This window comes from Magnolia sinica, chromosome 9 (assembly GCF_029962835.1).
Source record: "Magnolia sinica isolate HGM2019 chromosome 9, MsV1, whole genome shotgun sequence".
Taxonomy (NCBI): Eukaryota; Viridiplantae; Streptophyta; class Magnoliopsida; order Magnoliales; family Magnoliaceae; genus Magnolia; species Magnolia sinica.
Genome location: NC_080581.1, coordinates 71,413,828 through 71,427,094, shown reverse-complemented (window position 1 = coordinate 71,427,094; position 13,267 = coordinate 71,413,828). Strand labels below are relative to the sequence as shown.

At 37.5% G+C, this 13,267-nt stretch overlaps 1 protein-coding gene across 1 annotated transcript; it reads right to left on the bottom strand.

Annotated features, from left to right (window-relative positions):
- Positions 1-5,219: 5,219 nt before the first annotated feature.
- On the bottom strand, positions 5,220-9,520 carry LOC131256440 (bidirectional sugar transporter SWEET14-like). The gene is made up of 5 exons (XM_058257332.1): positions 9,401-9,520; positions 9,270-9,306; positions 8,981-9,191; positions 5,458-5,619; positions 5,220-5,384 (listed from the first exon to the last, which is right to left on the bottom strand). The coding sequence occupies exons 1-5, from the start codon at positions 9,450-9,452 to the stop codon at positions 5,235-5,237; spliced, it is 612 nt and encodes a 203-aa protein (XP_058113315.1). The 5' UTR covers positions 9,453-9,520; the 3' UTR covers positions 5,220-5,234.
- Between the last annotated feature and the right edge of the window lie 3,747 nt (positions 9,521-13,267).

Sequence of the window (13,267 nt, the reverse complement as noted above, 5' to 3'; positions counted from 1 at the left end):
CTTTCTTAGGATTGAAATAACACGTAACTTCTTCCACACTCTAAACCGTACAACTACTACCGATCCAAGGATGAGGGCATTTTTGTCTGAAATTTTTTCCAAAAGTTGTCAGATGTCACCCTCTGAATATTTGGACGGTTGAATCTCTTTATGGAATTTAACCATACATCAAGGCTAGAACGGTCAAATTCCCAATGAGATTTTGACCATACTAGCCTCATGGTATAGTCAAATTCCTTAAAGGGATTCAACCTTACAAATATTCCAAGGGTGGCTTTCTGACAAGATTTGGAAATTCTTTCGGACCAAAATGCCCTTGTCCTTGTTTCAATGGTTGTACGATTCTTTAGTGCATAATAAGTTACGTCGTATCTAATGCTGAGAAAGTGACATGGTCGGAAGCCTTTTTCTACATGGGCAAGGCTGAACTCTTGGGGCCCACATTGATGCATGTGTATAATCCACGTCGCCCATCCCTTTTGATGTGTCATTTTAGGGTTAAAGCCCAAATATCAGCCTGATCTAGAGCTCGTGTGGGCTGCATAATAGAAAATAATGGTGACAGTGGTACCTACTGTTGAAACTTTCCAGGCTCATTGTGATGTATGTTAGAAGTGAACATTGCTCAGGTCAGAACTTTTTGGGCCCGCGACAAGCTAGCTGAAAAGGTGATTGGAATAGACCGTCCCATTGTGAGCCTTAGGGTATGGTACCAATGACTAGCCTTTCATTTGATAGTAAAGGAAGTAAACATATAACATGACAATTACGACCCATATAACAGGACAACTTTAACGCATGACAACCACGACCCATATAACATGACAACTGCAACCCACATAATAGGACAACTATGACCCATATAACAAGACAACTTCGACCCATATAACAGGACAATTATGACCCATACAATTGCGATCCATATAACAGGACAATTGTGACCCATATAATATGACAACTGCGACCCATATAACAGGACAAATACGACCCATATAACATGACAACTATGACCCAAATAAAATGATAATCACGACCCATATAACACGAAAACCTTAACCCTTACTATATTACAACCACGACCCATTGAACATGACAATCACGACCCACATAACATGACAACAACGACCTCAACCCTTACTACATTACAACCATGACCTTAATCCGTAGCCTTTGATCCATTTTTTATAGTATAGGCAGTGAACAGCTGATAATCTCGATCCTTAACACATGACAATATTAACCCTTAACACATGATAACCTCGACCTCATGTGTTAAGAGTCTAGGTTGTGAGGGTCGGGGTTATGATATGTTAAAGGTTAGGGTTGTGATATGTTAAGGGTTGAGATTGTCACTTGTTCACAGCCTACACTACCAAAAATGGATCAAAGACTACGGATTAAGGTCATGGTCGTAATGTAGTAAGGGTCAAGGTCGTGGTTGTCATGTTATGTGGGTCGTGATTGTTACGTTAGATGGGTCGCAATTGTAATATAGTAAGGGTTGTGGTTTTCATGTTATATGGGTGTGGTTGTCATAGGTCGTAGTTATCATGTTTTATGGGTTGTAGTTGTCATGTTATATGGGTCGCAGTTGTCCTATTATATGAGTCGCAGTTGCATGAGTCGTAGTTGTCCTGTTATATGGGTCGTAGTTGTCATATTATATAAGTCGTAGTTATATGGGTCGCAGTTGTCCTGTTATATAGGTCGCAGTTGTATGAGTTGTAATTGTCCTGTTATATGGGTCATAGTTGTTATGTTATATGGGTCGTAGTTGTATGGGTTGTAGTTGTCCTATTATATAGGTCGCAGTTGTCTTGTTATATGGGTTGTAGTTGTATGGGTCGTAATTGTGCTATTATATGCGTTGTAGTTGTCATGTTATATGGGTCGTGGTTGTCATGGGTCGTAGTTGTTCTGTTATATGGGTCGTAGTTGTCATGTTATATGTTCACTTCCTTTACTACCAAATGAAATGCTAGTCATTGGTACTATACCCTAAGGCTCACAATGGGATGATCTGTTTTGTTCACCTTTTCGGCTAGCTCATCATTGGCCCAAAAAATCCTGACTTGGATAGTGCCCACTTCTAGCTAACATACATCACAGTGAGCCTGAAAAGTTTCAATAGTAGGCGACACTATCACCATAATTTTCTATCATGTGGCCCACATGAGCTCTCGATCAGGCTGATATTTGGGCCATAGCCCTAAACTGACACGGAAAAAGGATAGGCGGCGTGGATTATACACATCCATCAATGTGGGCCCCACGAGTTGGGCCTTGCCCACGCCCAAAAAGGCTTCCGTCCATGTCACTTTCTCGGGATTAAAATAATACGTACCTTCTTCCGCATTCTAAACCGTACAACTACTAAACCAAGGATAAGAGCATTTTGGTCCAAAAGAATTTTTAAAGCTTGTTAGAAGGCCACCCTCGGAATAATTGAAAGGTTGAATCCCTTTAGGGAATTTGACCATACAACGGCGCATGTGCGGTTAAAATCCCATATAAACATAGGTCTGCAGTCAACATAGGTCTGCAGTCAACCTGTCGGACCATAACTTAAAAGAGTCCACCCAATGGGTAACTTTCAACCTTTCGTGTGCGACCAACATCCAACCCTTCCAATAGTTAGCCCCTCCATCAATACCACCTTGTTCAAAATCGGTCCATCATCTCATTAGGTACGCCACACAATAGAAGGCAATTCCTAGCCATTGATAGATAATAAAATACATGTGTGGGCCACCTGATTGGTCAATACGGCTGAATTTTTCATGAGGTAATCTTCACTATGGAGCTAACCTATTGGACGGATTAGATGTCGCATGCACATGACAGGGTGGAAGTTAACTACTGGGCAGACGGCAACCTATGATCTAACCGGTTGGACTGAGACCTATAAAAGCACAACACACCTATACAATGCATCCAGATCACATACAGTGAAATAGTGGACGGTTTTAAAAGGAACGTAATGTAAGTAACGTGCTCCACTTGATGAACGACTCAGATGCATCTAGAGTGGGTACCTATGGGGCTAAACAGAATTCACTTTCATGTACTCAAATTCAAATTTGAGTTAATGGAAGCTACATGTATATAAACTCGAACACAAGAAAATGCAACGTATCATTATTTAAATGACGTACACATATGTTTAAGATATTTAGACACTATTTACACCAACCCATTTTCGATTCGCATGCATACACCCAATTTTCCACTTTGAGAAGTGAAGAACTACAAGAGTGTACTATTTCAATTCCTAAAATGAAAAATGGGTGTATAAAACTCAAAGTGGATGGGTATAACTATCATAATGCACTCTCTCTAATTGTACAGCAATCTGCCATGGAATAGTAGAGTTGAACTTCAGATTGAGGGAATGAGCTCTGCAACTTGAACGAGTGGATGTGATCGCCTCAAGGATTAATCGGCAATTGCTGATGGGATACTTCATACATGGCTTTCGGTTAGCTCGATGGGCATCTCTGTGGGCCCCAGCTGTTTGTCAGTCGGATTCACCTGATCTAGATTCAGTGATGTACCTAGCTTAATACCCACAGCTTGTTCAGGCAACTTCTGTTCTTTCTTCACGTCCTTGTAAATGATGTATACAATCATTTGAGCAAATCCAAACATGAATCCCAATATATTCGGTACCTAAGAAAGGATTATGATGGAAACAAACAGATGTTAGAGATGACATTAAGATCAATTGAAGGACATTGATTAGAGAGGGTCGATGGAAGGTTTTAAATTGGTGTAATGCAAAAGAGATATTTGATATGACCGTTGTATATGGTGATTTTTGAGCAAGGATCTCCTGGGCCATCATGTGGATGGTCCACAGGCTTAAAATCGTAGTGATTGAGGACAACTCTCACCATCCAAGTTTTGTGAATTTGTATGTAGAATGCTGATACTTGCTCACATTTTTAGTTGTTCTCTTTTCGCAGAACTAATGCAATGGTTACCACAATCACATTGTAATGACCCATTCCTTCCAAAGGGTAGACCTAATCAAGGGTCCTGATCACCACAAACAAATGGTACATGTACATCAGGGATGATAAGTGTGCACATCAAGAAAACACAAAGAAGGCCACTTCATGAGTAACAGAAAGCAGGAATGCAAGGAACCAACAAAAAGAAGAAGAAGAAGAGGAATCAGTATTTGATGATATAATGTTAAAAAAATCTATATATAACAGGCATTACTTTTGTGAAGAGATGATCAAATCCGTATGTTAAGACAAACGTCCAATGTGTGCATCTCAGTGAGTGTAAGTGCTTCAGTCATTTCACATTTTGTACTTAGATTCACTAAGACTCACTTATATGCATTTGGCCATGATTAGAACAACTTAAATGAACTGAGGGGCATTTAGAATGACGTTGTACATTGAGCTTAATGAACAAAGCTTTAAGAAAACAATTAAAATGTGTTATATATTTGTATCCCAATAAACTATCACATACACAAATATTCCAGCATCATTACTGTTAGAACTAGGGGTGCAAATGGGTCAGGTTGGGTCGGGTTAATGGGCGCCAAACCCAACCCATTTAAGAATTGGGTAAGAATTATGAACATTGAACCAATCCATTAAAATTCAAATTGGGTTAGAATCAGGTCGAAGTAAAAAGTAGTCGACCCCAATTAATTTATTGGGTCGGGTCTGGGTCCTAACCTGTTTAACACATTAATCAGGTTTAGGTAGGGTCTGAATACGGTATAGAAATTAGAATTGATGGCTATAAATTTTGATGGTAACAAATAAAATGGCCGGCAATCCAAATTCAACAGGTAAAATCAGGTGGTTAGGGTAACTGGATTGGTATGATTTTTGGTATATTCTCGTGCAAGGGTCGGATTGTCACAGGTAGTGGATTGGGTAACCATGTTTTAAAAAAGATGTAAAACTATCTCTATAGTCTAGCCCAAAAAAAATAAAAAAATAAAAAAAAAATCCAGGTGCATAATTAAAGGACTTTTTCGTGGGCCTGACATGGGTGGATTTGGGCTGGGTCCTTTTTTAGTATGAACCAAATAAGACCATTTAAAATCTAGGGTTGGGTTGAGTCAAGTTGATTTTGAAAGGGCCTAAACCAAACCCATTTAGTAATTCAGGCTAAACTATTGGACTTTGATGTACCCCATGGGTTTAAACTTTGGACCCAAACCTAACAATCCTTACATCCATCATGGTAAGCTTTTCAAGACCTCAAAACCTCATTTTGCATTGGAAACTTACTGCGATGAACAAGTCCTTTAACAGGAGGCCGTAAACGAACCAAATCACAGCGGCGAATGTTAGGAAGAGGGACAGCAAAAATGGCATGAATTCGACACTTTTAGTTCTTATCACTAGCCTCTGCAATACATTACCACTGAAATTAATCAATTATTCAATAAATCATAAACAAAATTCAGATCCTAAAGCTCACCATGATGCTTAAAGGTGCGGCAAATACACTGACGTTGAATGTGGCGCTGACCCATCCAATGATTGGGACACGCCTTGGGCCCCTTACTAACATGAGTGTAAAGAGCAATATCAACCCATATGCGCCCACATTTAATAAAAGCAACAGCTTAGATGTGAATATCTGCAACAACAAGTTGAATGTGTGACAAAAAAAATAAAATACTAACAATGTTTGAAAAGATTGCACATATAACCCTTTCTAACAAACACTTCAATTTGTGCAACTAGTCCCAGGGCATGTTTTAAGTAGAAAAATAGTCAAAACATTTTTAAGAATATCTTAACATTGAAAAATATTTACAATTGAAGCAAATGCACCATGATATGTTCCATATTTGTAGGCCTTTTGGTTATGGGGAATACTATGGTATTTCCCATCTTTACTCCCCAAAATGGTATTTATTGCGGTGGCTTCCAAACAAATTTGGGCTGTATATATGTGCCATTCCATTGAATTTTCAAAATTCACAACCACGACCAAAATATTAAAATATCTTAATATTTTAGTGGAAGTGGAAATACTGTTGTATACTTCCCACGACCAAAAGGCTAGTTGAAGGACATTTGGATGCATGGAATCATGCAGGGATTAAAACAAAGCCCTGATTGAAAAGAAATACTCTTTATCTTATTTGTGTGATGGAATTGTAATTTTCTGGAAGAGTTTCTGGAATTATGAGTTTTGGTTTGAATTGGAGAGGGAGAAAGACACTCTGTGATTGGGACAATAAAAAACTTCAATTATTTTTGCTTTCTTTTTTTTTAATCTTTTTTTTTTTTTTTTAGTTAATGAGCAACCAGTTACCATGTAAACAACAAACTTGCTTTATTAAAGAAGAAATTATGGCCTTTTTTGGGAGGAAAGCCTTCCCTTCAAGGAATTAAAAATAAAAAAATAAAAAAATAAAAAAAACCCTTGGTTATTTAAAATCCTACCTGACAATGTTAGCCATTGGTAACTAGCAAAGTGGCTGATATTAATGGTATATATTGAGAATGGCTGAGTAAGGCCTTTCTATTTTTTTCTATCTAACCCTAATTTTCTTCAGCTAAACAACTAAAATTATCTGTAAATAATTATAAATGCAAAACAGAGAGAGAGAGAGAGAGAGAGAGAGAGAGAGAGAGAGAGAGAGAGAGAGAGGAAATTGTATATATTTACTTGTACATTGAGATAATGTTTTTTTTTATTTTTTGCCTCCTGGCATGCAAATCTCAAGCAACCGAAGTGATTGAAAAACATAATCCAAAGAGCCAACCCCAGATAGTTGGACAGTTTTACTCTGTAATTGCTGTTACATTTAAGAGTCCCTTGCAAATGTGCATCTCACTAGCCTTGCAGTGTATTACGCACAAAGCAAGAAATCTACAAATATGGTCAATTTATTCTTGCAGTTTTTTTTTTTCCAGAGCCTATTGTTTGGTAAATGCCTAAACGTGAGTACATCTCATTTTAGTTTACCATGATTGATATTAGAGACCTTGATCTCTAATACATAAAAAGTCTATCTCATTTTAGTTAATGGTAATATGTATTAGAGATATCTAATACATATTACTATTAAATAAATTAAGACGAACTTATTTTTAGACACCTACCAAAAAGGCTTATTCAAGATTTCAAAAGATCACAAGCATTTCTGGTTTTGATTCTCTTTCTTATTGGTAGATAATTAGAGCTCAGGAGAACCATGACTACTGTGATAATTACACAGTTTTTCGTTGTTGTCTTGCAATGAATCCTTTCACTTTCTCTGTATTTAACATTTTCTTGAATATTTACTCATCTCAACAACATGTGGAAACCTGTCCGCAACACTAACTAAACTGACCTTCAGGTGGACCCTAACTAGACACCAAGGGAAAGTAGCTGAGAAAAGGAAAACATCACATTTGAAAAGTAAAATGTGGAGAAAGATTTCTTTTCTTTAGGTTTGAGCAAAAGAAAAGGAAATGGCATTTAATAAAGAAAATTTGAAGAACTTTAGGGAAAAGAAATTCAATTTTCTTAATCCTCAATTCTTTTGCAAATGAGTAAAAATGTGACATATGAGGAAATCAATTTCATTTTTTCAATTACTTTTTTATTTCCACCAATCGAAAAGAAGACAGGTCTTTTATTTGTTTGGGAGGAATTTGCTTCAGTCCCTCTTTTCTTTGCACAGTCCTGGAGTAATCTTGATGAAACTAACCTACCTTTCTGAAAAAAAATAAAATAATAATAACTAAAATAAGACAGTTATATCACACCAAATTCTCTAAGGTAGATATACCACTATCTTCATCATTAATGTTAAGAAGCACTAGATTAGAAGGAAGAGTAATAACCTTAAAATTTCTAATTAAGAGTTACCTAATAAAAACTAAAACATAAGTAGTGTATATCTATACTAGTAAAATGGGCAAGTGGAGAGAGGAAGTGGTTTGCAAGTCGTGAGAGAGGAGAGGAAGTAGTTTATAAAAAGGCTTCTTGGGAGGTTTGCTACAATGTGCCCAAATGAATTGTTATAGGATATGTCCAGACCATAGCCACATGAGGAAAATCTTTGAATGGAATATTTCAATACTTTGGTCATTCAACTCTTTCGCTTTGAAAATGGGCAATGCGCTTTGTGGCCCATTTATTGAAAGTCTAGGATCACCACTCTTGAATATTTTTAAACAAAAACCATCAACTGTTTATCTCTTCATGTCAATGGTTCGGATCAATAAACGTGCATAACCGTACATCCAACTACTATAGTCCCATGTATTCTATAAAAATACGCCGAAACACATTGTAGCTGCAGACCTCTTACTTTAGTGTAGATAAGACGTACGGCTTCACCCTATATCTAAATGCTTTCAGCTTCATGGAAAACCTTTCTCATTTCCTATTACATTACAAGATCTAGCATTTTCAACGACTGCCTGTAGTTTTTTTCAGCCTAAAAATTCCCATTATTATATATAATGTGTACACATACATGCAAAGAAAGATGAATGATCAACTACATCCTATTGCATTGTTACTTGCATGTATGCCGGGGGAAGATTTTGATATTTGGAATCCAACGTTTTAGGGATTTCCCTTTTGTGATTTGAAAACGCATGGTCCAGGGCTGGTTTTGCATGGCAATTTATCATGCAATGCATTGTAGGTGATCGTCTTTTTCGCTCATCCACTGCTCTCCCAAGAGAGGTTCTAGGTATGATCTTTATAGCGAAGATACGCATTGTTAACTTCCAAACCTGTTAGAGCAATGGGAGGTCTTTTCATACATGGGGGATTTTTGTTGTTCTCCATTTTTTGTTTTTTGCATAGTCATTTTAGGGCGAGTGAGGCCCTTCCCTGAGTAGGTGTACTTTCTTCTTTCTATCAAATATGTACCCAGTGGCACTGAACCACCTTCCGCGTATTCCTCATATATACAAGTGAATAAATAGAGAGAGAGAGAGAGAGAGAGAGAGAGAGAGAGAGAGAGAGAGAGAGATTCACCCACCTTGGCACTCCTTGGTGCATATACAACATACATTGCTATATATGTTGCTTCTATGGCACATCCCATGGTATTGATGGTGATAAGCATAACTCCATTAGTCTTGAGGAATCCATAGTACAACCATAACATGGCACTAAAGAGTGCAACCACATAAGGTATTGATTGAAACCCTTCTGTTGATTTCTTCTTATACACCCTATAAAATGTTGGACTAGAGAACAAAATTCCCATTAATTACTTTAACAAAAATAACTAAAAAAATCATTAATGTATTTAATAAAATGCTTACAGTGGAGCCAGGTACACCATAAATGATACAATGTTACCTACCAAAATAACCAACAAAAATTAAATAAAAATTAGCAAGAAATAAGATAGATTGGCAAATGAGTTTTGAGAGAGAGAATTAAAATTTCTTACCTAAAATACCAAATGCAAAAGCCCAAGGGTGATGCATTGCAATGATTCCCATCCTTGGGTTTTAGCTGTTTCACTGTGAAAAAGAGGTGTTTGCACTCTCTAGTACCAGCCTCTCTAGTGGTGTATTTAAAGATAACGGAAAGAGGTTTGAGCAAGGTCGCTCGTGCAAGGTGGTTCTCTCAGCATATTAGAGCTGGCGAAGAAGAGACGGTGGTGATGACGTGGGGGAAATGATTTACGTGAGATACAACAAATGGACGGCTAGGAATGTTTTACGTTAGCATAGGGGTGGGAGTTTGCACGTGAGAGAAGAGGGAGACCCACTAGCCGTTACGTTCGAACGGCCACTACCTTTTGCACAAGAGATCGTTTTGCCTCTGGCGCGACTGAGGTACAGCACGTGTCGCCATCCAATTCGCCCGTGTGAAGAGATGGTCCTATGATCTGAACTGTCCATTTTCTCTCTACTCCTATAAATGATCTATTATGCCAATGATACAGACATTATGCTATTTGATTTTTAAAGATAAATTCAAGCCATTGAAAATCTCTTTTTCATCTTTCTGAATTCATCTTTAGATAATGATATTAACGATATATTTGATATCTTTTAACAATAATTGTCTTCTTGTAACTTTATAAGAATATATTACGAATAATGGACAGTTCCAATCATTGGATCACTCAGAATGTGGGCCCCAGTGGACGGAGACACAGTCCGGAATATCAATCCCGACCGATGCAGAAAGAACTCTTTCGACAAACCTGTCCTCTTAGCTTTCCTACATGTAACTGTGCAAAAGAGATCCGATCCAGTGGATCCGACTTGACCAGACCCAATCGGACCCGATCCTAACGGAATCGACGGTCTGGATTGGTGCGGATCGAATTAGTTATTTCAGATCCGATTAATTTTCAGATCGGGGTCGTGTCATCTGCAATACGGACCGATCCGGTCTGAAACTCGATCCGAATGGATCCGATCCGACCTGATCCAAAGTCTTAGGAGGATTTTAATAGAGGATATTCAATCATTATTATTTTCCTGTGGTGTGGTTCACTTGAGATTTTTATCCCTCTAATATTTTATATCAAGCCTTAAAATAATCTATAAAAATAAATGAATAGCATCGATTAAATATATACATTATGATAGGGCCCATAGATCACCGAACACAGGGACTCAGGATCGGTTATTTTCTGCGGTAATTATCAAGTGGACCACATAAAATGTATATACTTTTGGATGGACAGTGTGTAACATGCAGGCTTAGAAATTATTTAAGAATTGCCAACTACTGCTGTAGCATGGGCTAGCTGTAGCCTGTAGCTGGCTTAGGTAGGTGGTAACGTGGCGTGCGAAGATGAGATTAATGCTCCATGAGGCTCCGAGTTGTACGAACGGTTCAAAGGAGATCAAAGTTATATGTGCCCACGGTGATGTATTTATTATATCTACACTGTTCATATATCTTTAGAGATCATTGGAGAGCATTATCCAAAAAATGAATAATATTCAAAGAAAATCTAGACCACACCACAAATAGCAGCAGAGAATGATTTTTATAGTTAAAAATTTTGTGTGGTCCACTTGGTAATTATATCTGTCTTATTTTTCGTCTCAAGCCTTATGACGAGTTCACCGAAAGGTTGGATGGTTTGGATATAACAAATAACTCATGATCACACCACAGAACATGCTAACATCATTACAGTAAGTATGTGGTAACGTGGCGTGCGAAGGTGAGACTGACGCCCCCGAGCTACTAATTGTACGACCGGTTGAAAGGAGATCAAAGTTATATGGGCTCCAAAGTGATGTATTTATTATGTCTAAACCATTCATATATTTTTAGAGATCATTGGAGAGCATTAATCAAAAAATGAATAATATCCGAGGATCATATGGACCACACCACAAATAGCAACAGAGAATATTTTCACCATTAAACATTTCGTGTGGCCCAGTTGATAGTTATATCTATCTTATTTTTCATCTCAAGCCTTATGACGAACTCACAAAAAGGATGGACGGTTTGGATATAACACATAACCCATGATTAGATCCGTAGAACTTGCTAACGTGGTTACCGCAAGTAACTTGTCGTGAAAAGTATCCGAGTCATGCAGTGTACGTAAATGAGAAAATGACCACTGTAGACAAAACCTTTTAACCAGCGGTATTTATGAAGGAACACAAACTTAAGTTACAACTTAGACTAGCACGCGCGGACGTAACTACCCATCCTTTTCACTGCGAAGACGAGCGCTGACGCTCCTCCAACTGAGAGTCGTACGAACGGCTTAAAATAGATCAAAGTTACGTGGCCCCACAGCTATGTATTTATTATATCCACAACGTCCATCCATATTTCGAGATCATTTCGGAGCATTATCCAAAAAATAAAATAAAAAAAAATCATATCCAAAGATCAAATGGACTACACCACAAAGAAAGAGCAGCAGGGAAATTGATTTTCACAGTTAAAAATTTTGTAGGGCCCACCATACCATTTATTTTCCATCCAATCTATTCATAAGGTCACAGAGGCTTGGATGAAAAGGAAAAACAAATTTCATAATGATCCAAAACTTATGTAACCCTATAAGAGTTTCAATGGTAGACATTCAATTCCCCACTGCCTTTTACAGCTTAGTCCACTTGATAGTTAGATTTGTCTTATTTTTCGTCTCAAGCCTTAATATGAGCTCGCCAAATAGATGGACGGTTTGGATATAACACAGACCTCATGATAGAACCCACAAAAGCAACGAAAATTCCACAGCAATAAAAAAAAAAAAAAAACCAAACCAAACAGCCGCGGCTGGGATACGGCTATAGCTATGGTTATAATCTGTAGTCATAGGCCTTTTGTTTGAAACGCGATGAATTGCGGATTGTGCGATTCCACCGCAGCTCGCTGTACGATTTGGGGATGGATCGCGGAATCGCCAATTCAAACAAGAGGCCTATGGCTACGGATTATAACCGTAGCTATAGCCGTATCCTGTGCGTTTTTTTTTAAATTATTTTTTTAATTTTTAAATTTTTTTTTTTTTACATGGAGAATTTTATTCTACCTACATTTTTCTCCAACACATATTTATATAAATATGTATATATAAACATATAAAAAATCAAAAATTCTCTATGTAAAAAAAAATTTAAAAAATAAATGTTCCTGAGTTGGATCCCACTTCTCCGAGCTTCCTCTTCTCTTCTCCTTATTTTTCCTTTTGAAATGCCCAAGTAAAAAATAGAAAATTCGTGTAAGGTAGATGAGTGTGAGGAAATGGGGTTATATATAACTCCAGTTTTGATGTAAATGGCCCTAGTGACACTTATACTACCATACATGAGTCAGATAGAGTTAGGAAGACTTTATTTGATGTCTCATTACCTTATTTTTCAATGGATTATTGACCAAATCCTATGCAATATCATCATATTTGCATGAATCATAACTTATGAGTAAGTGCATTCCATGCAATCTCCTATTACAGAGTTCGGCACAAGTGTCCTTCATCACACAATGCGCAGCTTGCCTGATTCTATAGTGTGCTTGTGTATATATGATTGGATTGGCATGATGAATAGCCCAAATCTCTCTTACACATAGCCAGAACATTTCTCCTCTTCAATGAAAGAATTTACGACTGGGCCTAACTGAAAATTGAGCGGGACAAACTGAAAATTGAGCGGGACAAACTGGAAATTGAGCGGGCCAAACTAGAAATTGAGCAGGATAGTGGTCATTTTCCCAAAACTTATCTTTCCTTGGAAAAATGACCACTGTAGACAAAACCTTTTATCCAGTAGTTTTTATGAAGGAATACAAACTTATGTTACCAACTTAGACTAGCACG